The sequence below is a fragment of the Pseudomassariella vexata genome (assembly GCF_002105095.1).
Source record: "Pseudomassariella vexata strain CBS 129021 chromosome Unknown BCR38scaffold_8, whole genome shotgun sequence".
Lineage (NCBI taxonomy): Eukaryota > Fungi > Ascomycota > Sordariomycetes > Amphisphaeriales > Pseudomassariaceae > Pseudomassariella > Pseudomassariella vexata.
This window is the reverse complement of record NW_024467963.1, coordinates 497,878-521,253: the sequence shown is the minus strand read 5'-3', so window position 1 is coordinate 521,253 and position 23,376 is coordinate 497,878. Positions and strand designations below refer to the sequence as shown.

Genomic DNA, 23,376 nt, shown 5'->3' with positions numbered 1-23,376 from the left:
GGACCCGTTGAAGTAGTCCGTAGAGCTTGTCAAGCTTTCTTGCCAATCCGACCGTCGTGGGTGGTTGTGCCGATTCAGGCACGAACGTGATCTTGTCGAGCTTCATTGTAACATGCACAGGTAGAATTGGGACAGCTAATACGTAGGTTCTCCTGCTTCTCGGCCTCTTTCTATATAATTGAGTAACTAAATCTCAGCCGGTTCTGTTTCACGACAAGACATCGCATTGCTAGACCATTACGCTACAGAAGAAGGAAGCCGAGACATTCGTCAATCCGCCTTTAGTTGTTTCTGAGATCTCCCAGCGTATTTCTGCGACTAATTCCCCGCGCTACGTGCATCGATGATAGTCCCATGGGAGATACCCGGCAGGCTAGTGGTGACTGCGCCTTTGTCCAGTCTCCAGCACATGTCATGTTGACTTAAATGGCATCGTATTTGCTTTGCAGGAGCGAGCGGTCTAGGCAAAGAACCCCCCTGAACATTTACCGCGTACAAACTATTTCACCCGTAGAGTATTGGACAGCTGAACTTGGCACCCCGATGAGAATTTGCGCAGCTTGGTCATAATGGAAGGAAGCAACACGCAAGATGCTGCAAGATACGTGTTGGGCCGTGACAATATTCGAAAGGCGGGGTACTCGCATGTTGTGTCTCCGGCGGGTGTGCCGCGATGATCATTGACCGCAAGGGAGGTTCTTTTCGCGGAACCGTGTGTCGGTGAGGTGCTTGCATAAGTATGGGGCGTAGGCGGCGGGCTATTATGAAGTTTTTCTCTTTCTCTCCCTGTCCTACTGAAAATCAATTCAAATTATTGAGGAGAGCTTTATTAGTCCTATCCATATGCATGGTGTCGGTCAGCCCCCAAGCCTTGTTGGGGCCCCTAGTTTACCGCACAGTTAGCTCTAGACCGTCTCGAAATGCCGAAAGATCAAGCGTCGTCTGCGTCCGCCAGTCCTCGAAAAGCCACCTGCGGAGGGCCTGACCAATCCATCCGTCGTCGAATGCCACTTACCGGCAGGATGATAAGACGGATGGACATGAGTGAGCGCGAGTAAATGGTGGAGAGGGCTGTTGCTGCGACGAGGCTCCTTCCGCTTTCCGTTCTGCATTGTGTGTGTCTTGGTATCTCATGTATGTCATTATCCAACCACTTTTGTTACACGACGTTCCTCGTTGGGGGAACCCTCTCTCAGCCCTACAGCAGTCAGGCAGGCAGATTTCAATGTCAATATGATATCAGAGACAAGAAAGTTTAAATGGCGGTCGCGGACGAAGCCGCGTCTTACTCAGCCTGCAAGAGCTGTCAGCACCTCTCGTTTTGGATGGACTTGGACTTTTGACGGTGATCAGGGCCGTAAAAGGCCAGACGATCCTGTCTCAGACGCCATATTGACAGGCTCAAGCCAAACAGGTGTTGTTACTATTTTTTATGGGGGGGGGGGGGTTGTTTTGTTGTGGCCTGTCTGCTCAATCGGGTCAGGTGAGGGGCTTTTGTATGCGTCCGGCGGTACCTTCCCAGCTGCTGGAAGCATTCCCACGTCAGAGCAGCTTCCATCACCCAAACGTGCTCATATTGTATTCACCGCCCCAATCTTGATCTGTTTCCCCCTCTGTCGTGCAAAAGCATTGGTTGCACTGAACCCATTTTTCAGCCTCCATCTTACCAGTAGTATATCGAAAGCTTATGGCCGGCAAAGCTTTCAATGATACGAAGATACTGAAACAGGCAACTGTCCGCGAGACACCGGCTCTTCCCAACATATTTTGCTAATCTCAACAGGTATTCCAATGTACACACAGGTACCAGTACGCAATCAAAATGATATGATGTTGGAACTACTGGTAGATATGCGCCACGATTTCACCGGCTTCTCGCCCATCCATCCGCCGCAATGCAGCTGCAGGGATTCTCGACCGGTCTGCCTAAGCCGATTAGACGCGTCTCCAATATGAGAGCCGAGCAGAGAGCTGTTGGCTCTTCCCCAGGCGCTTGCCTGGCCACTGTGAGCTTTCTTGTTCATCTTTCCTCTCTGCCCTATTTCAGCCAATTCTCAAAAGTCTTCGGAAATTTTACTCGGTTTGGTATCCCGGCGCGATGCTCTCACGCCTCGAAAACAGGGTCACTGGAAAGCTGTGACGGAGTAGTAAGAAGTGTCAAGGTCTAGAACCAGTCACAGTGTGCGACGAGACCTTCTACGTCAGAATCAGTGATGAAAGCTGTCCTAGTCACGAAGGTAATTGTGGAATCGGATAATGAACGCCGTTATGGAAATCCCTGAATACTTGCTATAATACGGCTTCTGATATACTCAAGTGGGCAAATGACATTTCATGTCAACTTTTAGATCCTGCAGAGATTCAATCGCACCTAGAGGAGTATAATTGTTCGGCTCTTGCTACTGGAGGATGTGGAAGGTCCAGAGCCTCGTCAAATTCTTCAAGCTTTCAGATGAGATATCTGGAGTACTACATTACGCATTCTAAAAAGGCATGGGCATTTTTATTTTACAGCTCAGACCGCTTCAAGGTCATGGCTACAGCCCAAGCTTATCAGAACTACCTTTTCAGCTATATTACCATATTCCAGTCCAGGGTCTGACTTGACTTCAATTTCTCTCCAGTCCCATAGTCCCATCAGAGCAATTAAGACGTGTTGAAACCTGCTGGCCCTCAGCTTATCGGCAGCCTGTCCAGGGCCTGGTTAGCTGTTCCCTCGGTTCTCTCTGCGGCCACAGATAAAAGATGTCGTGGCAACCAATCTGTGGGACTTTTCGAGTTGTGACAGATCATCGCCCCCAACGCAGTCTGGCGCGCTCTCGAGCGCCAACACGTTGCAGGTTTCAGGGCCTAGTTTTTACCAGCGGGGGTTCAACACTTCCACATCCACGTATCGTCCAAACCCGCGAACAGTCTGCCGCTCCGATGCCGAAGACGAGACAGTTTACTGAACGCCTGTCGCAAAGATGGACGAAAAGAGCCTCGACTGATGGCTTGGTCTTTCAACCCGACATCTAACCCTTGATTAACGTTGCAGGTTCCCAGGCGGGCCTGTTCGTATTCCTACGCCCATAAACTTGGATTGACATGCGCACTTTCAGGCTGCGAGGCTGATCAAGTTTGGTAAGACTGCTGGTTTTAGAACGAAGGATAGAACACGAGCAGCCCGCGAGCGCGCAGCTACTTTTCCGAAGACAACATGGGTTCCAATGGTCGAGTTCGCACTTGGGAGCATTTGTGGCGTCTGCTTTTCGTTCAGCATTAAGGACTCAAAAGCATCTCAGCTTGAATCTGGCGGACGGCATCGACGCCAAGCCTCCTTGCGGAACGGACGAAATTGCTAACAGGCTAGAACATGCCAACCACGAGACTTTCTTTACTGGATTGGAGGATGTCCAAACCTTCGACTCCGTCTTCCCGCTGCCTTCAGCCTGACCCCGATCGATTGAGTCAAAGCCCACGAAAGTATCCGAAGCTGTCTAGACTCAAACACTTTCCTTTGCGCCGGCGACGAAACTAAACCCGACTCAATTCATGGGTACAGGACTATACCAGTCGCATTCCGGTTCCTCGATGTGTATTACGTGACGCACGGAATCTTTGGAGAAGCTGTTAGAGATTACCTAGTTGATGGAGGAAGGGATCAGGACGACGCTTCTCCTGCGCAGCCAATTCTGGGCCGTCCAGTCGAACGTTCGAAGCCTATGTGCTCGAGCTTCCACCAACAAGTCGCATGCCATCAGCAAAAACAGTTGTGTTGAGTAGCTATACTCCGAACTATACATTTTTTTTATCCCACGACGATAACAACGAAGGATTCCTCTACATTGAGAATAGGGGTTTTAAATTTACGATGCTGAAACACAATCGTCTGGCATTCAAAGAGAGCGTAGCTAAACCCGAAAGAATATCTAATGAATATCACTGCCAGCGCACGATGGATATTGGACCGAAGTGGTTGCGAAGTCATGTCACATAAATTTCGAGTATCAATGTTTTGGGCGATCTCTCTCCTAGATCACGGAGCTTAAGGCGTACTCGAGCTTGCACACCGGGTTTTCAATTCTAGTCTAAATACCACACGTCCGATTCGACTGCTTCTTTCCGTGGAGCTTTCAGAGTCCCCGTTATGCATGCCGATCAATCGAGCCAAGGCAGTCGGGATAGCTTGATCTAAGGCGTACTTTCCCCATTCATTTATTGTTGAATGCGTCGTCCTTCAGACTTAGTGCCGATATTTTGTTTGGTGAGGGGCTTCATGGGGATCTCAAAACGTTCTAATGAGACTCATCTCCTAGTGATGTCAGCTATCGTTTAAGGAAAGGGATCAAGAGTTGAACTGGGGCGCCTGGCCTATCAGTTAATTGTCATTATGTTTTTACTGATGTTTAATGTACTGAGATCATGGAGTCTCCTAGCATAACAAGGGAGTCCTCATCGAATTTCGCTAGGATCGTCGCCCAGGCGAGGCCTTGAGCGAGGATGTAGATCGTGTCAACTAGGCGGACAACGTTAGACATGCCGATCTTACGGGACTTTGTGTTATCCGTGTCCAAATGATGAACACAGCTGCTGGTACCTCTTACGTTGTCACTGACATCTCTATATGTCGCACGACGATAAAGAAAACATATTTCGGTTTATTCATTGCTCCTTTTACCCCTTGATAGAAGAATCACTGCCATTGAACGGCTCGGACGACTTCGGTCTAGTTGAAATCGGTACGCAAGTATTCTTGACCACAAACACAACATTCTTGAACCGGACCGCGAGCCCAAGGGGTCGATATTCGCTTCTGCGTGACCCAGGTTCAAGCCGATTCTAGATTACCAGAGCCAATACCGCGGCACTTTGTAGCGCCGGGACTCGACTGAGCTCACGTCTTGGGAGTTTTCTGTTCCCACTTTGGAGTTCAAGCCACCTGGAAGATAACTTATTCCTACAAGGATCCTTCAGAGGCAATAGTCAAGTGCCAGCCAGATTGTTGCCAGTCTTGAACACGCCATTGTTTATAAACAGGTAGATGAGCAGGGAAGCGACTGTAAGCGCCATATACACCCATAGACTGAAGCGTGACAGCAAGACCGAGTTTCGTACTCAATTTCCAAGTAACGACCCGAGACATTTGTCCTGTTTACATCTTTGCGTGTAGGCGAGTCTAGTACATGGAGGATGACGTCGTGGACGTTGCCATGCCGCTGGATATCATGTTGATAGTCAGTTGGAATGCCGTGCCGGCTTTCGAAGTGGTTGAGCAGTCAAATTCGTAGAATACGAGGACATCGACTAAATATCTTGTCTTGGCTGTATCATCATGATGAGGTTCATGACGATAATGCAAAGTGTAAAGGCCATCTGCTCGTTCCAAACTTGGCGATTTCAGTTCGAAGGGGATCAATTTTTGACAGGTGCTCCTATGAATATCTCGTGTCCTCTACGAGAACTAATCATCATGAGATAAAATGGGTTGTTCATCTTCACCACCAAATAATCTTGTGAATGTCACTTCATTGAATCCCAAGGTTTTTAGCAGTCCGAAAGGTGATCAGGTCGGTCGATTTATAACTAAAACAGAATCATTATATTTCAGTATTCTTCAGGCCCATCGTCACTTCCTTCCGCAAATTCTCGCATGCCAAAACTTGCTACTTATGTACAGGTTGTCTCCCTATGCAATATCCACACAGCTTCTCCAGCCTTATCTCCAACCCAGGACGCAAGGTACACCCCGAATTCACTACTGTGAAGCGGTTTTCCACCGCGATGAATCGATAGTCGCGCACCGTCTGGAACAATATGTTATTCATCTGAAATAACGCCAACTGCCACTCGATACGGATCCGAGGATCGTTAGAGAAAGATGCATTGACGTAGGGAGACAACTGATCACCGGCCAGGCGATACCAGCGAGTAGGGTCCACGTCATCTACATCGTCTCCCCAAATGGTTGGATTCAACAAAACGATCGAAGGCCAAGCATCGATCTTGGTGCCTTGGGGGATGTGCATTCCCTCAATGTCAAGATCGAAGTGGGCTTGTTGGTGGTATCATACCCCACCACCATTCTGGTAACCAAATTGGCGGGGCGCCACACATAAATCCTTTAACTTCTACAATATTCATGTAGTATTTAGATAGGAAAATAGCTGAATTCAAGATTTTTTATTGATACTAAGTTTTAGAGGCATTACGTAGCCAGCATCGGAAAATTCCTAGTGCAGTAAGCGGTGAAATGTTGATTTCTGATACTATGGGTAATGTAGCCTAGCCGTCAACATTCCACGCGATAGTTATGGCGACGGGCAAATAGTATTTAATATATTAAACGTCGCGGACAATAGTTTATCGCAGTGAAATCAGCTTAGAAGTATGGAGTGCATCAGCAGCGATTATCAGCCAGCCTTGACGGAATAGAGCCTTACGTAACTCATCTTGATGGCCTAGGGGAGCTGTATAGTCAACTAGATTATCGAGTAAGAATACTAGGCTATACCCTAACGCATAGCTATGTGTGGTCCGTCATTTCTACCCTAATAGCCCAATAGGGGGATACTGAAGAGCTAGGGAAGGTTAGATAGCTATATTTATTAACCGCTATAAAGAGATCAAGACGAAGATATGGTGTAATAAGTAAGATATTAAAAATGAGGCTAGTGGTGGGGTGTGACACATGCTCGAGGAAAGCAAGTTAGCCGAAGTATCGTGGCCGCGGCCATGAATTCCAGGAGATGAACCAATATCTCCTTTTCGCCAATACCCTCTGCTGTGTCACCCGGCATGCACTCCTCGACAATGAAGGTGACCAACTCCCGCGAGTTTTTGCTTTCGTATTTTCCGGTAGCCACTACGGTGGAACGTTGACGGTAAGGGTCCCGAATCTCAGAGTGACGAGGGTGTCATCGAGCCAGTCCATGGCTAAGAGGAATTCCTGGTTGGCTTCAAGCGGTAGCCAGCGGGTTGGGACGCAGCCTTACGTGAAAGGAAATAGTCTCCGGATAGGATCCGGCGCTAAGAATATATCGTAGGCTTCGTAGAAATTGTTCTCTTTGTTACAGCCACCGGATTGCGCCGTTTCTTCCTCGCCAGGCTTCATAATCACCGCGCACTCCAAGTATGGTCGAACTCGTGATATTGAGAATCGCCTTGGAAAAAGTGACTATACAGTCGATGACTTCAGTTATTCTATAGTTGTCCGCGATGGAGTCCTTGAATACCGATAGAGGTCCTTAGTCTTGTCTTTGAACACGGGCAGGGGAGTTTCCCTGCACTTTCTGGAGAACTTGATGCTCCAACCCCTCCACAACCATAAGACTACGTCCGGCAACTCCTTCAAAAATGCACAGAAACACTTCGATTTTTTAATTAAAAACACTGCATCTGCAACAGCTCCTTGTGGGCGCCTAGGCTGTTGGGAACTAGTACCTCAGTATTGGCGATACTAAGTTACCTGATGAAAGGTGCCTCTGGATACTGTCTCATCCACTTGATGTATAGAACCGTTGGCATCTCCGCTTTTAGATTCTGACTAAAGAAGAAATAAGTAAGGGTTGAGGCTTCTAAGACGTCGTGCTCCCTAATTGTAGAACCTGGGACATGGCGAATTGGTGAGGTATTTGCAATGTAGGAATATGCGGTAGTACTTCAGAGCCAAATATTAGACCAAGAATAGAGCCCAAAGAGCCTGAGTAACGGAGCTACCAGAGAAGAATAATTCTGAACCCCGAAGATCGTTGATCAGAAATAACCCAAGTATTGAGCCTGCCGTATGTCTAAATCCTTTTCGCTATGTAACGGCGATGTGCCAAGTACTGAGAAATGGCGTAGAATAATTGAGAAACACTCGGGGCGATCCATTCGGGAAATATTTTCACCAGGATCTAGCAGTTGGCATACACATTGGTCATGCACAAGGTGGGGGCTGCCGCCATTTGTCTGTCAAGGTCGGTGGTGATATCATAGGACGACCTATGCTGACTGGAGACTCGCTTACCCCTGTTAACCTGTAATGCAACGCGAATCTTACACATCACTTTGTTGATCGCATCCCAGAGTCGTGGGTACTTACTCGTTTTAGCTGTTGCACTTCCGAGGAGTGGCAGATGCTGTGGGCATGGGCACGTGGTAAGGTTCTGTATGTTTCGACTTCCATGGGTTCCATATGTAAATGGATACTTAGAGTGCTATAGAAGAAGTTATTTCGGTGCTTGACGGTTTAAACATGGAGAGAAGCATTAGATCTATCTATCATATTGCCCAGTTGAAGGTCATCCCGGAAGAGGGTTTCCGAGACATCGTGCGAGGTCTCTAGAGAATGAAGGAACTCGAGACTATTCCAACAACTAGAGGTAGGTCACGAAGTTGGCTGGACTCTTGCTTCAATAATGGAAGGTATTCCTTGAGACTGCTGGAGTGTCCTCTCAATTTACTCTTTTGTTTCTTGAATAATCGAGTTTCTTTTGACTTGCCTGAGATGTGTCAGATGCCCGTTTGTGGAAGCTGCAACAAGATACGGAGAATCCTTGTACGGAGTAAGAGTATACCTTCTAGCGCGAACTCCAAATAACAAAATCAGGACTCATAGGAATAAACATGGCCATTTTCATTAGGAAAAGCTTCGGGAGTTATTACAATCCTTATCTCATAAGATAATAGCTTGAATGGTGAATATCTTAGCCTTATGATTATGATCGTACTTATAATAGTTCTATCGAGTTTTTGACAACTTATGAGGAGAATTGCAGGTCATAAATGATGAGGAGGTTGTATTATGCTGAGACAAAGGTATAAATTTGGACTTGTATGCTAAAGCTTGTTACCTTCTAGCTATTTATCATGATAACAAGACTGTACTTGTGGGATCGTATTAGCACTGGCATTCCGACTACGTATGAAGGTGAAGGGATTACAGGTCTGGGGTATTTCAAGCCGCACAAGGACCCTAAAGTAACTCAGTTATACCTCACCATGACCTCAGGCCACCAATTCCACAGTATTGTTAAAATAATGTTCCGAACCAAAGTAACTCTCTCCCACATTATTCAATTTTGTGCGTTCGGCTTGATAGTCACTCTTTTGCGTCGAGGTAAACCTGAACGGCCGGCCTCATAGGTATATAGTCGGAAATCATACCAGTAATACTTTTTCCACATGGGGAGCTGGGTAGCGCCGCTGGAACTAACTAATTGCTGTGTGCTGATTGGCTCCCGACGCCATGGATGTTCCAAGGATACTAAAGCTGGCCAAAATGAATCACCACCACTGCCGACCTCGGTGCGTTTTATAGCTTTTAGTTTCCTCGTCCAGAACCGGATCTAGCAACTCGTCTACCGCCTACACCCTTAATGTAGCCCCCAATGGCAGCCGACCTTCAGCAAAAGCCCGCAGAGGCCGGCAAGAGCCAAAACTACAAAGGCTTTGTCGCCGGGGTGTTCTCGGGCGTCGCCAAGCTCTCGGGTACGTTTTCTTGTTTTTTTGCTTTGCTTCCCACATAAATCGTAGTAGGAGTCTAACTCGAAAAACAACATTGAAAGCTGATACTTTTGCTCAGTCGGCCACCCCTTCGACACGATCAAAGTCCGCCTCCAAACAACCGACTCCGCACGCTTCAACGGGCCCCTCCAATGCGTTGCGCAAACCATCCGCAATGAAGGTATCCGTGGCCTGTACAAGGGTGCCACCCCTCCTCTGGTGGGCTGGATGTTCATGGACAGCATCATGCTCGGGAGCTTGACCATGTACCGCCGTCTCCTCGCAGAGAACATCTTTGTCCGCTCACCACCGTCGGCGCGCCATCCGGACCTGGCCAGAAACGCAACCGCAGCCGCGCAGGCCGCGCATAGTATCGCGCACCTCCCCTCTTTCGGCCACGGCCTTGCGGGCATCATGGCTGGGGCCACGGTATCCTTCATCGCGGCGCCGGTGGAACACGTCAAGGCGCGGCTGCAGATCCAGTACTCTGCCAACAAGGCGGAAAGGCTGTACTCGGGACCGATAGACTGCGTGCGCAAGATCTACGGGGCCCACGGCGTGCGAGGAATCTACAAGGGCTTATTCGCTACGCTGATGTTTCGGTCTTTTTTCTTTTTCTGGTGGGGCTCGTACGATGTGTTCTCGAGGATATTGCGGGAGCGGACATCGCTCAGTGCTCCCAGTGTTAATTTCTGGGCGGGGGGATGCAGTGCGCAGATCTTTTGGTTGACGAGTTACCCGAGTGATGTGGTCAAGCAGAGGATCATGACTGATCCCATGGGTGGCAGGCTTGGAGACGGAACGCCCAAGTTTAAGACTTGGTCTGCGGCCGCCAAGGCGGTCTACAGGGAGTCTGGATGGAGGGGTTACTGGAGAGGATTTCTGCCATGTTTCCTACGTGCTTTTCCAGCGAATGCGATGGCGTTGATGGCATTTGAAGGAGTGATGAAAGCGTTACCTTAGATGGCGACGTAGATTATAGATATAGAGTGGACCAGTTGGGCCCATAAGAATCATAGACCCAGAACAATCGTCACAATTTCACGCTGCACAGCATAGACAAGGAGTGTCGTTGTTGGGTCCATTGCTGAACATGGCTTTATTAGAGTGCCGAACTTTTCCATACCCTACGCCATGTAGATCCTAGCACCCGATGATGCTATGCTATCCGGAGCCCCAACGCTGACGCACATTTATTCGTCATCATCGTCAGCCTCTTCGTTAACGACGTTGAAGAACTTGAGCTCGTATACTCCCTTGCTAGTGGAGACGACACGAAGCCAGTCACGGAGCTGCATCTTCTTGAGGAACTTCTTGGTCCTGCATCGCAACATTGATCAGTCACTGCTGGGCGACACAGAGTAAGGGTGGATTCGAACATACAGGTACTTGAGGTAGCGACCAGACAGTTCATTGTGAGCGATGATCTCGATCTTGCCCTCGCCCGCCTGCTGGATGACAATGGTGTCGCCGAGGTTGCCCACACGGCCATCGACCTTAATTCGGTCCTGGAGGAACTTCTCGAAGGCGGCGGTATCGAAGATTTTGTCGCTGGCGGGCTGCTGGGCGTTGATAACGAACTTCTTGGTAATCTTGGCCTGCTTGCCCTTGGGGCCGGTCTTCTTCTGCAACACAAAAATATGACTTTAGCCTACTGTTTCACGCCATCATCCTGCAAGGAGGATAGGCCAACAGCAAAGCGGTGTCATTGAACATACTGTCTGGGGAGCCATTGCTTCTGATTTTTCTTCGGAAGGACGCAAAGAGATTAAATCCTACGCCTGTTTGGTGGTGGTCGTTGGCCGGCTTGTGGTTGCTTTCCTTGTCGAGATAATCAAGAAAAAAAACCAGTCGCAAGCGCCAAAACTCACGAACTTTTTGGTGTAGCGGAAAACCCCGGTCGAGCCACCCCGCTTAGCCCTTGGACCAGGGCTTGACCAAAGCTCGGGGCATATGTTGATCTGATCTGCCTTTGTTCTGATTTGAGGTACCCTGGAGCCACTTTGACCAAGCCTCGTGTTGATTTGATGCAGTTTCGCATTCGCATTTCTTGGTCAACTTTTTGTAACACCAAATTCGAATGATGATGTGCAGGGTATGACATAGGCCCCTACCTGCATGGCCGCATCTGAACCGTGGGACCACGCGACTCGACTTGTCAACCGACTATGATTCCCACGATACCAGCCTTCAATGAGCTCGTTGGTACCTGTAAGAACGCACAGCTAGCTCCTGGGTCACCACTGCCGTCACGTCCGTGCATCTTGCCTCCCGGCCGCAAAATCGCATCGTCATCACTCGGTTCACCAATGAAATCCAGCAGCATTGGCAATTGTATACCTTCGTTGTATGACGTACCTGCATATGCGTATTTCGTTTACAAACAGCCGGCACTATCCTCTTGCAAGTTTAATCTCTCTATCACACTCCAGACTGAGACCAGAATATCGAAGTTCTCTAGATACTGACTTCTAGTTGTATAGGCTCACAAATGCTGTCACAGCCAACGAAAGTACGCAGTATTGACCCTGTACGCTATCCATATAATATGACGTAAGATAGCTTTCCATGCAGCAACCTTCTGGTGTCGGCAAGCCAAGGCTTGTTTATCAATCGCTAGACGGTAGAGTCCAGACATAAAAATATACAAACATTGTCATTTCTACAATAATGAGACACGATGATCTGAAAAACTCTTGGTATCGTCCCATAAGCACATGCACTTGATGATGAGGCCATATTGCCCCACCTTCACGCAGCAGCGCGAACAAATGCCTCGGTTTGCACCCCTGGCTAGAGCTCCTTTACTAGGGTAGGTTTCGACATCAAGTCAATAGCCCAAAACCTTCATCCACATCGAAGACGTACTACGGTATCAGGCCAAAGTTTTCACCCCCTTGACAAGTACCAGTGGACCACTGTCAAGGTAACGCTATACTGATTCTTGCCTAGCCTACTCATGGTAACGAAAAGGTACTTCCACCTCTGATTCCAACTTGCTGTTAACGCGTCCTGATTATCGCGTATTCAGCAACTACCATGGGGACTAAACACCTTACAGAAGCGGATCGCCAACGAATTCGAACCCTATATTTCGACGGTGGTAAATCGAAAGCCGAAATTCACACTACTACAACGTTTTCTCTTAATCATATTCAGACAGCTATGAAGGTCCCTTCAAGCCAGGTAGCGAAGAGTTGGCGCGTGCCTAGGTGGGGCACGGTACCAACACGCAATAGAAAACTTACCCATGATACCATAGTAAGTTGCATTGGCCACCCGTTTTTCGGTGAGTTTAGTCTGCCCGACTTCCAGAATTGATACCGAACGTGCCTCAAATAGCTTTTATCCCACATCTCCAAAGCTGATCAAGACCGTTTGAGGCAACAGCCCCGTGCAGACCACCTTGGGCTGGATGGAATCATATCCGGAACATTGAATCATCTCTCCTTTCAAGGGTGTAACTCCACGATTGCTAGCGTATCCATGATCTGTCATTTCCGCGCCTCTTTCCGCGCTTCTTTTGATTCTTTATCATCTGTCAATGACAAAAACAGTTGTGCTGTCACTCTGTTTTTGACCTGTTAATCGTACTGGACATATACCAAGAGCAACCACCCGGGTGCATTACCCACACGTCAAACCACATTCAACCAGAAGCGACCAAGCTTCTGTTCCTTCAACCCCAAGCACCACTTCTTTAGTACATCGGACTTTGACCACCTCCCTCACTCTCGTCATCTTAATATTCTATCATCACACCACGACAGTTCCTCACATCGGCAATCATGGCTCACAAGACGACCCACAAGGTGCAACTCCCACTTTTTGAGGCGACGCCTGTGGACGAGATTCCCCGAATTGCTGCTTCGTTGCGCAACACCTTCAGAACCAATAAGACTAAGGATATTGAGTATCGACTGGTACAGCTCCGCAAACTGTACTGGGGACTGCAGGACTACACCGAGCACCTGTTGGAGTCGCTGAAGCAGGATCTCAACAAGCCTGCCCACGATGCCCACATGACTGAGGTCGGCTGGGCCATACAAGACTGCATGTTTGTGATTCAAAATCTTGAGAAATGGGCCCAGGACGACACCAACGTGGACATAGCCCTCAGCTTCGCAATGCTTAAACCCCGAATCAAGAAGGAGCCCATCGGCACCGTCATCATCATCGGAACCTACAACTTTCCTGTCAACCTAGTTGTATGCCCCCTCATCGGAGCCATCGCTGCGGGGTGTCCCGCTGTGATCAAGCCTTCCGAGAGCGCACCTGCCACTGCCATGGTCCTGAAGGAGTTGGTGGAGAAGTACTTGGATCCAACGGCGTACGCAACGGTCAATGGAGCTGTGCCCGAGACAACTGCTCTGCTCAACGAGAAGTGGGACAAGATTTTCTACACCGGTGGCGAGAGGGTCGCAAAGATTATCTGCAAGAAGGCTGCCGAGACATTAACACCTGTATGTCTCGAGCTCGGTGGCAGGAACCCCGCCTTCGTCTCCAAGCATGCCGACTTGCACCTTGCTGCTCGCAGATTGATGTGGGGCAAGACGCTCAATGCCGGCCAAGTATGTATGTCACACAACTACGTCCTGGTTGACAGGGCTGTGGTGGACGATTTCATCAATCAGTTGAACGCAATCAACCAAGAATTCTTCCCCAACGGCGCCCAGGCAAGCCCTGACCTCGCACGTATCGTCAACCATCAACACTTTGACCGCATGAAGAAGATGCTCGAAGGCACCCGTGGCAAAATCGTCATGGGCGGAGAGACTGACAGGAACGATCTCTTCATTGCACCGACGGCTGTTCTTGTTGACTCCGTCAACGACATCATGATTCAAGAGGAGTCATTTGGCCCCATCTGGGCCATCCTTCCATACGACAATCTCGACGACGCCATCAAGTTGGTCAACGGCGTAGATTCGACCCCTCTCTCACTTATGGCATTTGGCAAGAAAGATGAAAACGAGAAGAGTAAGATAGCTCCCGTTACAAGGGGATTAAAAGATGGCGACTAACCAAACCTCACAGTCCTCCACAACATTACTTCAGGTGGCGCGTCGTTGAATGACTCGTACATGCATGGGGCTGTGTCTACACTTCCCTTTGGTGGCGTTGGCACGTCCGGAACGGGCAGTTACCGCGGAAAGGCGTCGTTCGACGAGTTCACGCACCATCGTACTGTCGTCGAGACGCCCACTTGGATGGACAAACTCCTGCGCGTGCGCTACATGCCATATCAGGAGTCAGATCTGAAGACGTTTCAGTGGATGAACGGGGTGAAGCCCGACTTTGACCGCAACGGCAAAAAGATCCAAAGCGCCGGATACTGGCCGAAGATGATCTTCGGTCTTGGCGGCCCGTCTGTTAAAGGTGCGTTGGTGAGATGGCTGCTGGTCCTCATATGCAGCTATATGACGATGCGCGGGTTCAATCTGAGAGGTTTCCAGTTTCTGGGCCTCAAAGTTTAATGTACTTGGCGTCATTCGCCAGTAATGTTGTATGATAACGTTTGTGTTTACATGTTTTGACTTTTTCTTCCCTAGGTTCATCAGAGTAGACGCGACAGTCTGATAAATGCATAACAAACTCAATATGAAGCCACCTTCCCTATGTGTCTCCCAAAAAGGACATACGCAGGGAAAGGCTTGGAACCGAATAGGTAAGTCAACCAATCAGAAGCTCCCCCTTCCCGCCTCTACCTGCTTTCCTCTAACCGTGTTGCTTTTACAGAAGTTATGCAAACCCTAACAATCCCCACGGTCGCGCGCGACCGATGAGGACCCTGGATTTGGCATCGACTAAAATTTTCACCAGCAAACTTTTGTGTATAGACTTCCATGATTCCCATATTTTGAGCAGCAGAGCGATGTCGAGTTGTATGACACTACTGCTGGTTCAGTGCCGATAGATAGCATTGATTCAGGAGATTTCCTTAAGAGAGATTTCCTTTAGATACTTTAGATGCTGTACAAATCTTGAGACGCGACAGCAAATAGTGAGGATTTTTGCCATGATGAACTCGACGACCGTAGTTTGCCTGGGATTTGTTGCAACCATGCTCCGCACGTACCTGACCATCTAGCTGACTGACAGCAAATAAGCCGACAATCAAGCATACCTGCAGAAAACCCCCTTATCCCGACGCCGCATCTCACTCAAGCCACGGCATTCACACAAACCTTCGTCTTATTACCCCTCGTTCCACACGCTTCTTCGCTGGCCTTGGAAGAAAAGCGGCAATTTGGGGAACAAAGAATTCCGTTCCTCCATATGGAAACAAAGGTGTGGCTTTCCTGAACCAACACAATGATGACCACCCCACCGGATTCAAGTTCGACGCAGATTTTGTGTCGCAACCGCAACAAGGACAAAGGAACTGGCACAGTCAACATGGTATTTATAGGAATTGCCAAAATGGAGTTTCTCAACCAAAAACTACCACCAAGCCTACCGCTCGCTCGCATCAGGGGCGGCCTTTCCAACGACCTTCGACCAGAAACTTGCTACTGATACACATGCATGCAAGCCGACCAATCATACGGTAAAATGCAACGAAGACCCATACTACTGCCGCCAATATCGCGACCATCTCAGCAGCCGTGCCGGCTTCGGAAAGTCATCGACGTCCTCCGGCAGTCAGTTCCAAAAAGCAGCAGATACAGAATTCAGAAGGCCCAGGTCCAGTCTGGGAAACAGGGGAAGGCTTCGAGGACAAGGGCAAAACGACGGGCCACATCGGTGCCCAAGAACGAAGGGTGGCTCAAGTTGGCCCCGGACCGCCTTCGGCATGTTAGGAGATGGAAGGACTTTAACTACCCTGTGCTAAGAGTGGCACTCAAGAATATTCTGAATCAGATCGCCATGCCGTGGAGTCAGCAGTCGCGGGATGAGATAACCTCGTGGCCGCGGACGGGGGTATCATTCTCGAAAGAGCATAAAGTGCAAAAAGAGGATGAGAAAGTAGAAGACGGAAAAGAAAGCAAACAGGGAAAGAAAGAGGAAGAAGACGACAGGGGAGGACTAGACCACCGCACGCTCACTGAGCTCGGCACGCGGCTAAACGAATGCCTCGTATACGCCACCATACACCGCAGCATGCGAGGCAAACCGAAACCAACCCTACGTCTAGAGCCAGGCCATACGGAGCAAACAGAGCCGTTCGGGGGAGATCCCGAAAATGACGGCAACGAAGGAACCGGCAACCGGTGCACGCTGAGAATGGACTGGAGCCTGCGGACAGACGAGATTGACCCGGACACGGGAGAAAATACATGGGCCGTGGTGGGCGTCAACCGGACCGAGGAAGAGTTCTCCCTATCTGCTCTGGAAAATTCAGCGAGGACAGGGGCGCCGCTGGATGCCGATGTCGATTGGACGATCCGGCAGGTCGGGACAGTGTGTTTCTACAAGGGGGCGGCGCACGGGTTTGTACTCACACCCGCAGGTGCCGCTCTGCTGCTCTTCTCGCAGACTCTGTCTAGCGGCAACCCGATTGATGATCCCGCTTCTGTTGATGAGCGCGGGCATCTGTGCGTGCGGTGGGTGACGGTGCCCTGGACGCTGGACCCGGGAGATAGGTTGGGTCTACCGCTGCTGATGGGACTGTGGTCGTTGTGCATGGTAGCCTTGAGTGATGACGATGAAGCGCAGGCAGAAGGGGTTAACACCCTTGCACGGCTGAACAGCTGGCATTGGCAAAAGAAGTACGGGAGCACGCTCTACACACATTGCCTGTTTCGGCAGGGGAATAGAGGACATCCACCCGGCGCCCTGATTTGGGGAAAGCTTGGGGACGGCGATAGGGAGGACTTTGAGGAGGAGAAGAGGAATGGCCGGGTTAATGGTGTTGAGGAGCCGCTGCCCTTAGTTCATTTGTCTCATCGTGGACGCAAGATTGTGAGGTGGGACTCAAACGGCATTCTGGAGTGTGAGCTGGATAGTCCGCCTCTGTGTTCGTGGTCGGATATGACGCCAGCCTCCACCACGTCGTATTCGTCGGCGAGTCTTCCGGATACGGCATCATTGCCCTCGAGAGAGGGATCCCCGTCAGGGTCGATGCATACTTTGGCGCTGTCTCCCATACAGGCTATGCCGGGAATCGAGGACAATCTGTCACCAGCATCACTCCAGCTCCTGCCTCATACACCACCAAGCAATGACGAAGCTAAACTACCAATGTTTGAACATAAAACATACATATCTCCTCCAACACCGAGTACTTTGCCCTCTTCGCAACCTGCATCGGAAAACGAGGAAACAACATCACCGGATCCAGTCTCGCCTACGTCTTCTCCACCAACAAACAACACCGAGAGTGAATTTCCGTCAATGAAGAACGATGAGTGCAGCACTGTGATAACTCAGACCCCGGTGGAAAAACCCAATGCTATGACTCCAATACCACCAGATGGACCTGATAAGCAATGGAAACGGAAAAGAGATCCTACTGATATCGAGGGCACTGGAACTCTAGAAGGAAACCCGGAACCGTGGTCGAGGAGGTTGCGCCCAAGGACCAGAAGGCCGGACTATCGTGACGGGTGGTGAGAGCACGAAACACGGCTTGGGCAAACACAAGCATGGAAAGACTGAAGTGTACAAAAATACTCCTGGGTATTGTCGAATAGAGCAATGAATGAATGAATGTGTTTACATTGGCCAAACATCATCTACTGCAAACAAACGTATGATCACTGGCTGACAGATGAGAGCTTTGGTCAGTAAACAGACCAGAGCGCGAGTCTCAACAGGGAAACTTCAAGTTGTGACTCCTCTAGTTCAAGCAGCATTCCAAAAGAGGAAGTTAATGGAAGGGCTACATAGACCGAATACCTTCTTAAGCCTGTACGGGCAGGCCCAGAACGAAGGAACTGTCGCAGAGTAGCGATCGATAGGAATGTAACCTCTACTGATTCCTGAATCCAGGTTAGATTTCTAACCCGACCTCTGAATTCTGGATGAGCAACGGGTTCGTGGTTTCATTTGTCTTGCCAGGTGCGAAAACACTCGTATCAATGATGAGACGACGAATGTCGATATACGTTTGAAACGTATATCTGGCTTATTTGGTGACTGGGGACGACGCGACTGAAAGGTGACCCTCGAAGGCCACAGACTCGAGCACGAAAACCTCGAGGGCCATGGACTGTGAGAGAATCGTACACCGATTCGCTGTATATGTCAAAAGGAAGACACATACTCTCCCTTCACGATAAGCATCATTGGTATCATTAGCTTTCCTTCAAAACATAAAATCATCGTCCCACCAGCGCATCGGCAAGCCGCTTCCCCCTCTCGCCACCGAGCCATAGCGAATGCTCGCCCTCCCTGTCCATCCTGCTCATCTCCACCGCCTCCTGATACCCCTTAGTGACCATCTCCTCATCAACCTTGAGCCCATTCTCCACCAAGACGGTAATCACACCCCTGACCCTCGCAATCTCGCGCATCGTATCCACAGGTATGCTGTCGTTCTGGCTCGAATACACATTCAGCCCCACACTATCCTCAATACGTGTGATGCCCGGGCCTGTCGTCTCGGCCGCCGCCCCCTCGCCCTCGACGTGCTTGCTGATCCAGATGTACCCATTGACACCCAACACCACATCTATCTTCTCTCCACTATCACTCCCGCCCTCCCCGCCAGGAATATCCAAGGTAAACGCCTGTCGTCTCGCCCTAACCACCCCTCCTCCACCTCCCGTCCCGCTCACGGCCACGAAGACGCCATTGCGCAACTTGCCGTACTTCAAACTGCGCGTGTGCAGCACGGCGCCACCATCGCCGTAGAGCTGTTGGACTTCAGCGACCAGCAGCTCGCCCTCGCTGAAGAATGTGCGGATCTGCAGCTCGTCCGTCTCGGTGCGGCGGCGCTGAATGCCACCAGGTAGGTTGATGGCCGACAACGGGAGCTGGGCTAGCAGCGAAGCGCCTACGTCGACGCGCCACCTCTTCGCTTGGACTTCGACGATGCGGCCTACGACTAAGTCGCCAATCTCGGGGGTGTAGCGGGCGCGCAGGGGGCGGACGGAGAGGAGTTTGTTGGTTTTGGAGAGGGTGCCAGCTACGGAGGAGACGATTTGGGGTGGGTCGGGGATCGTGTAGGTGCCGTGTCCGCTGGAACAGCAGGTTAATTACCGAGCCTTCAAGTCTGTGGGAACAATGCGAGTAGCCTACCGCATCCATTGCGGATCTTCTGTTATGACTTCGCCTGGCGTCACGATGGCTGCATCCTCAGTCCTGGCTCTTTTGGCGGGACGGCCTCCCATGGAGATGTCGCCGTCGAGGTCAGCGCCTCCATCGGAGTCTGAGTCTGACGGGTCGACATTGTTGGTGTCGTTAAAGGGCACTGGGGCCGGGTGTAATATTGTAATTGGCATCGTGATATGAGGTGAGAATTGCAAACGGGATGCCTGCCGATTGGAATTTCAGTTGGAAATTTTGGATTGCGGGAGCTAGAGCTAGCTCAAGGACCCCTAGCATTGGACCCCGCCGTCTCCAACTTGCATGGACACCTACCCTGCACTGTGAGGGAGGCTACCCTGGAGCCCGACCGCCTGAAGCCGACCGCCTCTAGGCGGCAAGAATGACATGTGACGCTACAGGGCTGACGACTTCAACAGTACTTCTTCGGTCTCGGTCTTGGAAGCCCAGTTACCCATCTTCTCCGATATTCATTTCAACGAAGCATCTTGAAACTGGTGCTTTGGAGATACTACGAATACCTACCTAGCTAGATGATGCCAGCAACCGAGTGAGCTGGGCTAACATTGGTGCCTACGTCATAGGCTCTCGCAGACAGCAAATCCTATCATCCTTAGGCCCTCGGAGAGGACAACGACAACATGGATGAATACACCACAGACGTATTCGTCAACCGCGACGACTCTATTCCTATCGTGAGGCTAGATGGTACTCAGTCGCGGTCATCAACTCCCGCCAACGAACCCCCAGACCACTCTGACGCCGATTCGCCCACCCCGCGGCGCAAAGGCCTCCGCGGCCGTCTCTCAGCCCTCAAAGACAAGGCCTCCCTCCAGGACCATCTAGTAGAGAAGCTTCTCACCCAAGTCCTCGCCGACGACGGCCGAGACTTCCCCCAAGATGACGGACCCAGAGGCGGTAGCAGTGGCAGCAGCCCCAACAGCGGCGGCGGCACCGGTCCCAGCACCTCACGCCCAGCCTTCAGCCTTCCCACCATGTCGACCAATTTCCGGCGCTTCAACAGCCGCATTGGCGTCGTCTTCGTCTTCCAGGCGCGCGTGGTACGGCTGCTCTCGTGGCGCCACCCCACCCATACTCTCTCCTTTCTCGCCGTCTACACCTTCGTGTGTCTAGACCCTTACCTCCTTCCGCTCTTACCGCTCGCCATCCTCCTCATCGGCGTCATGATACCCAACTTCATCGCCCGCCACCCAGCCGCCTCATTCGCCCTCAGTAGCGAGCAGGCCATCGGGTACTCGCCTCACGGCCCGCCCCTGGCGCCCGCCCTCACGGTGAAACCGGTCAAAGAGCTCAGCCGAGACTTCTTCCGGAATATGCGGGATCTGCAGAATAGCATGGAGGATTTCAGTCAGTTACACGACGGGATCATAACGCTAATGCTGCCGCGTATCAACTTTAGCGATGAGGCGTTGAGCAGTGCAATCTTCTCCTTCCTGTTTGCAGGTTGTCTAGTCTTGAGCATAGCGGCCAATGTGCTGCCGTGGCGAGCTATATTTCTGGTTTTGGGCTGGGCGGTGACGATCGTTGGACATCCGGCTGTGCAGAAGCAGATGGAGGGTATGCATGGGAAGCATGTTAAGCCACAAGAGGACAGGGCGCTTGGGTGGATGGAGAAGTGGATCGAGGGGGATGTCATACTCGACAGTGCGCCTGAGACGAGGGAGGTTGAGATCTTTGAGCTGCAGCGGCTGTCAGGTCCTGATGGGGAGTGGGAGGCTTGGGTGTTCAGTGCGAGCCCCTATGACCCTCTGTCACCGACACGCATAGCCGGTGACCGGCCAGTTGGCACAAGGTTCTTCGAGGATGTCCTGCCACCGCAGGGCTGGGAATGGAGTGAGAAGAAATGGGCTCTGGATCTCTGGAGTCGCGAATGGGTCGAAGAACGCATCATTACTGGTGTAGAGGTTGAGACGGAGGGTGAGAGATGGGTATACGATATCTTTGATGAGAAGGAAGCGGACAGGGTTGGTGTAATTGAGGAGAATGAGCAGTTGCAAACCCCAGCGAAGGGGAAAGGCACGGCTCCTCCGCCGAAACCGAGCTGGGAAGAGGGGGAGGACTACGAGGGAAGGAGGGGAGACTGGAGGCGGAGAAGGTGGGTTAGGTTGGTGAAGAGGAAGAATTTGGGCGCTGGGAAGGAAGCAATTAGCTAGGTGGAATTAAGTATACCCAGATATCTTTCAAAGTATTTATGTTGGACTTTGAAATTATTTATTAACCTAATCTGTAATGAGATAGCTACTGGATGCAGAGAACCATAACATCACTATTCTCACTCGGCTCGACTGGTCGAGTCCCGTGGTTTCGAGCCAGTGAACATTGGGTTTCTTTCTTGATTACGCTGGGCCTCACGACAGTTGGGTCGAACCGAATCGATAGCACAATCATATTGTTGCTGGCTGTCTCACTTCGCGAATATGGGTACACCTAGCGTATTAATTCGTAACTGGTAGGTTGGGTCTGAACGGAGCGGCGATGATTATGACAAGTTGGACTATTGGTTCCCATAATACTAAGTCAACGGTATTCGAGCGGCAGATCTAGTTGTGCTTCTCGCCCTTTCTTGGCCACATAGAACAGTGTCCTCGTGGTTTGGATCTCAGTGAAATGTCAACACTTCTTGTGAAGCTAGGATTCCGACTAGCATTGCACTCATAGTCCTGACTCCCCAAACTAGAGTCTGTGGTATCATTACGACAACATCCCGAAATTCCCATGTCTTCTCTCTCCCTATGTGTATTTGTACGGTTGTCTGTTCTGTAACCATTAATTCCATTTGAACCCACACCGTCTCTCCGAATCGCACAATTCTCATCCCAAGCGTTGCAATGAACAACATAGAAACTGACGTGGGCCCCTCATCCTACCCCTCGAGACTCTTTCAACGAATCTTCGTAACAATCCTCATGAACCTGCTGTTCAACTGCATCCGGCATTTCATCGTCATGTCCTGGGTGTTACTAGAGAGCGACCTCATCTGGGGCGGTGGAACAAGGTACCAGCGCCGGGTTCTCTATGTCAATTTTATCTTTGTCGAAATGTTTGTGTTATACCCGCTGTGGCGCTACGTGTTCGTGAAAACGGGTACCTTTAATGAAGCCGTCAGCCGTCGTACCAATTTCCGAGTCTTTCAACGCACAGCAGGGTGATTCCTCGGCCAGATGTCGGTATGAAAGAAGCAGCCAAATACCGGGAGTTGGAATGCTTAAGAGTGCCGGCGTTGGCAAATATGGAAATAGTGTAAGTGTAAGCGATGAAGTGCATCCACGGGAATATCGAGGTCTCCCAAATTACTACACCTTTTGATACGCCGTTCATTGTGCCAGCTCCTTGATTAATCTTGCTGATATGGTGCACCTATGAGATCTCAATGACCTGACTGTTCTTGGCTTGGGTGTTGAATCTGCCTTGGACCGCCTTAACCAAGCATCAGGAGCTGAACATGCTTAGTCTGCCTCCCGGCCGCATCGAGAGCACGTAGTAATGGACGATTATCTTGTCAGATAGTAGTATTATGATAAGTTCATGACGTAGAATGACTATCTATACTATCCGAAGCAGCAAATTTCCAGTACAGAGATAAGCGTGCAACCGATGCCTCGGGATCCGACCCAGACTGATTAAGGATAACTAGCTTAATTGGAGAAGCATCACCCAAGCAGCATGACTGTTATA

At 50.3% G+C, this 23,376-nt stretch overlaps 7 protein-coding genes across 7 annotated transcripts; 5 read left to right on the top strand and 2 right to left on the bottom strand.

The window, feature by feature from the left end:
• The first annotated feature begins 9,251 nt into the window (after positions 1–9,251).
• On the top strand, positions 9,252–10,527 carry BCR38DRAFT_370604 (carrier protein YMC2). Its single transcript, XM_040857275.1, has 2 exons — positions 9,252–9,453; positions 9,548–10,527. The coding sequence occupies exons 1-2, from the start codon at positions 9,354–9,356 to the stop codon at positions 10,429–10,431; spliced, it is 984 nt and encodes a 327-aa protein (XP_040714711.1). The 5' UTR covers positions 9,252–9,353; the 3' UTR covers positions 10,432–10,527.
• A 1-nt stretch (position 10,528) lies between these two features.
• Positions 10,529–11,495, bottom strand: BCR38DRAFT_435754 (ribosomal protein L22e). The gene is made up of 3 exons (XM_040860404.1): positions 11,187–11,495; positions 10,852–11,093; positions 10,529–10,788 (listed from the first exon to the last, which is right to left on the bottom strand). Exons 1-3 carry the CDS (start codon positions 11,199–11,201, stop codon positions 10,662–10,664), a joined length of 384 nt encoding a protein of 127 aa, XP_040714710.1. The 5' UTR covers positions 11,202–11,495; the 3' UTR covers positions 10,529–10,661.
• A 1,558-nt stretch (positions 11,496–13,053) lies between these two features.
• On the top strand, positions 13,054–15,270 carry BCR38DRAFT_220040 (aldehyde dehydrogenase). Its single transcript, XM_040854242.1, has 4 exons — positions 13,054–14,448; positions 14,506–14,847; positions 15,021–15,136; positions 15,208–15,270. The coding sequence occupies exons 1-3, from the start codon at positions 13,257–13,259 to the stop codon at positions 15,032–15,034; spliced, it is 1,548 nt and encodes a 515-aa protein (XP_040714709.1). The 5' UTR covers positions 13,054–13,256; the 3' UTR covers positions 15,035–15,136; positions 15,208–15,270.
• Positions 15,271–15,533: 263 nt separating this feature from the next.
• Positions 15,534–18,107, top strand: BCR38DRAFT_435746 (uncharacterized protein). Its single transcript, XM_040860403.1, has one exon. The coding sequence runs from the start codon at positions 15,997–15,999 to the stop codon at positions 18,022–18,024; it is 2,028 nt and encodes a 675-aa protein (XP_040714708.1). The 5' UTR covers positions 15,534–15,996; the 3' UTR covers positions 18,025–18,107.
• A 624-nt stretch (positions 18,108–18,731) lies between these two features.
• Positions 18,732–19,856, bottom strand: BCR38DRAFT_345191 (exosome complex exonuclease RRP4; the record flags this gene model as incomplete). Its single annotated transcript, XM_040856164.1, has 2 exons — positions 18,732–19,593; positions 19,654–19,856. 2 exons carry the CDS (start codon positions 19,854–19,856, stop codon positions 18,732–18,734), a joined length of 1,065 nt encoding a protein of 354 aa, XP_040714707.1.
• Positions 19,857–20,068: 212 nt separating this feature from the next.
• On the top strand, positions 20,069–22,080 carry BCR38DRAFT_370592 (integral peroxisomal membrane peroxin-domain-containing protein). Its single transcript, XM_040857274.1, has one exon. The coding sequence runs from the start codon at positions 20,322–20,324 to the stop codon at positions 21,852–21,854; it is 1,533 nt and encodes a 510-aa protein (XP_040714706.1). The 5' UTR covers positions 20,069–20,321; the 3' UTR covers positions 21,855–22,080.
• Positions 22,081–22,404: 324 nt separating this feature from the next.
• BCR38DRAFT_435742 (uncharacterized protein) lies at positions 22,405–23,211 on the top strand. The gene has a single exon (XM_040860402.1). The coding sequence runs from the start codon at positions 22,530–22,532 to the stop codon at positions 22,848–22,850; it is 321 nt and encodes a 106-aa protein (XP_040714705.1). The 5' UTR covers positions 22,405–22,529; the 3' UTR covers positions 22,851–23,211.
• The last annotated feature ends 165 nt before the right edge of the window (positions 23,212–23,376 follow it).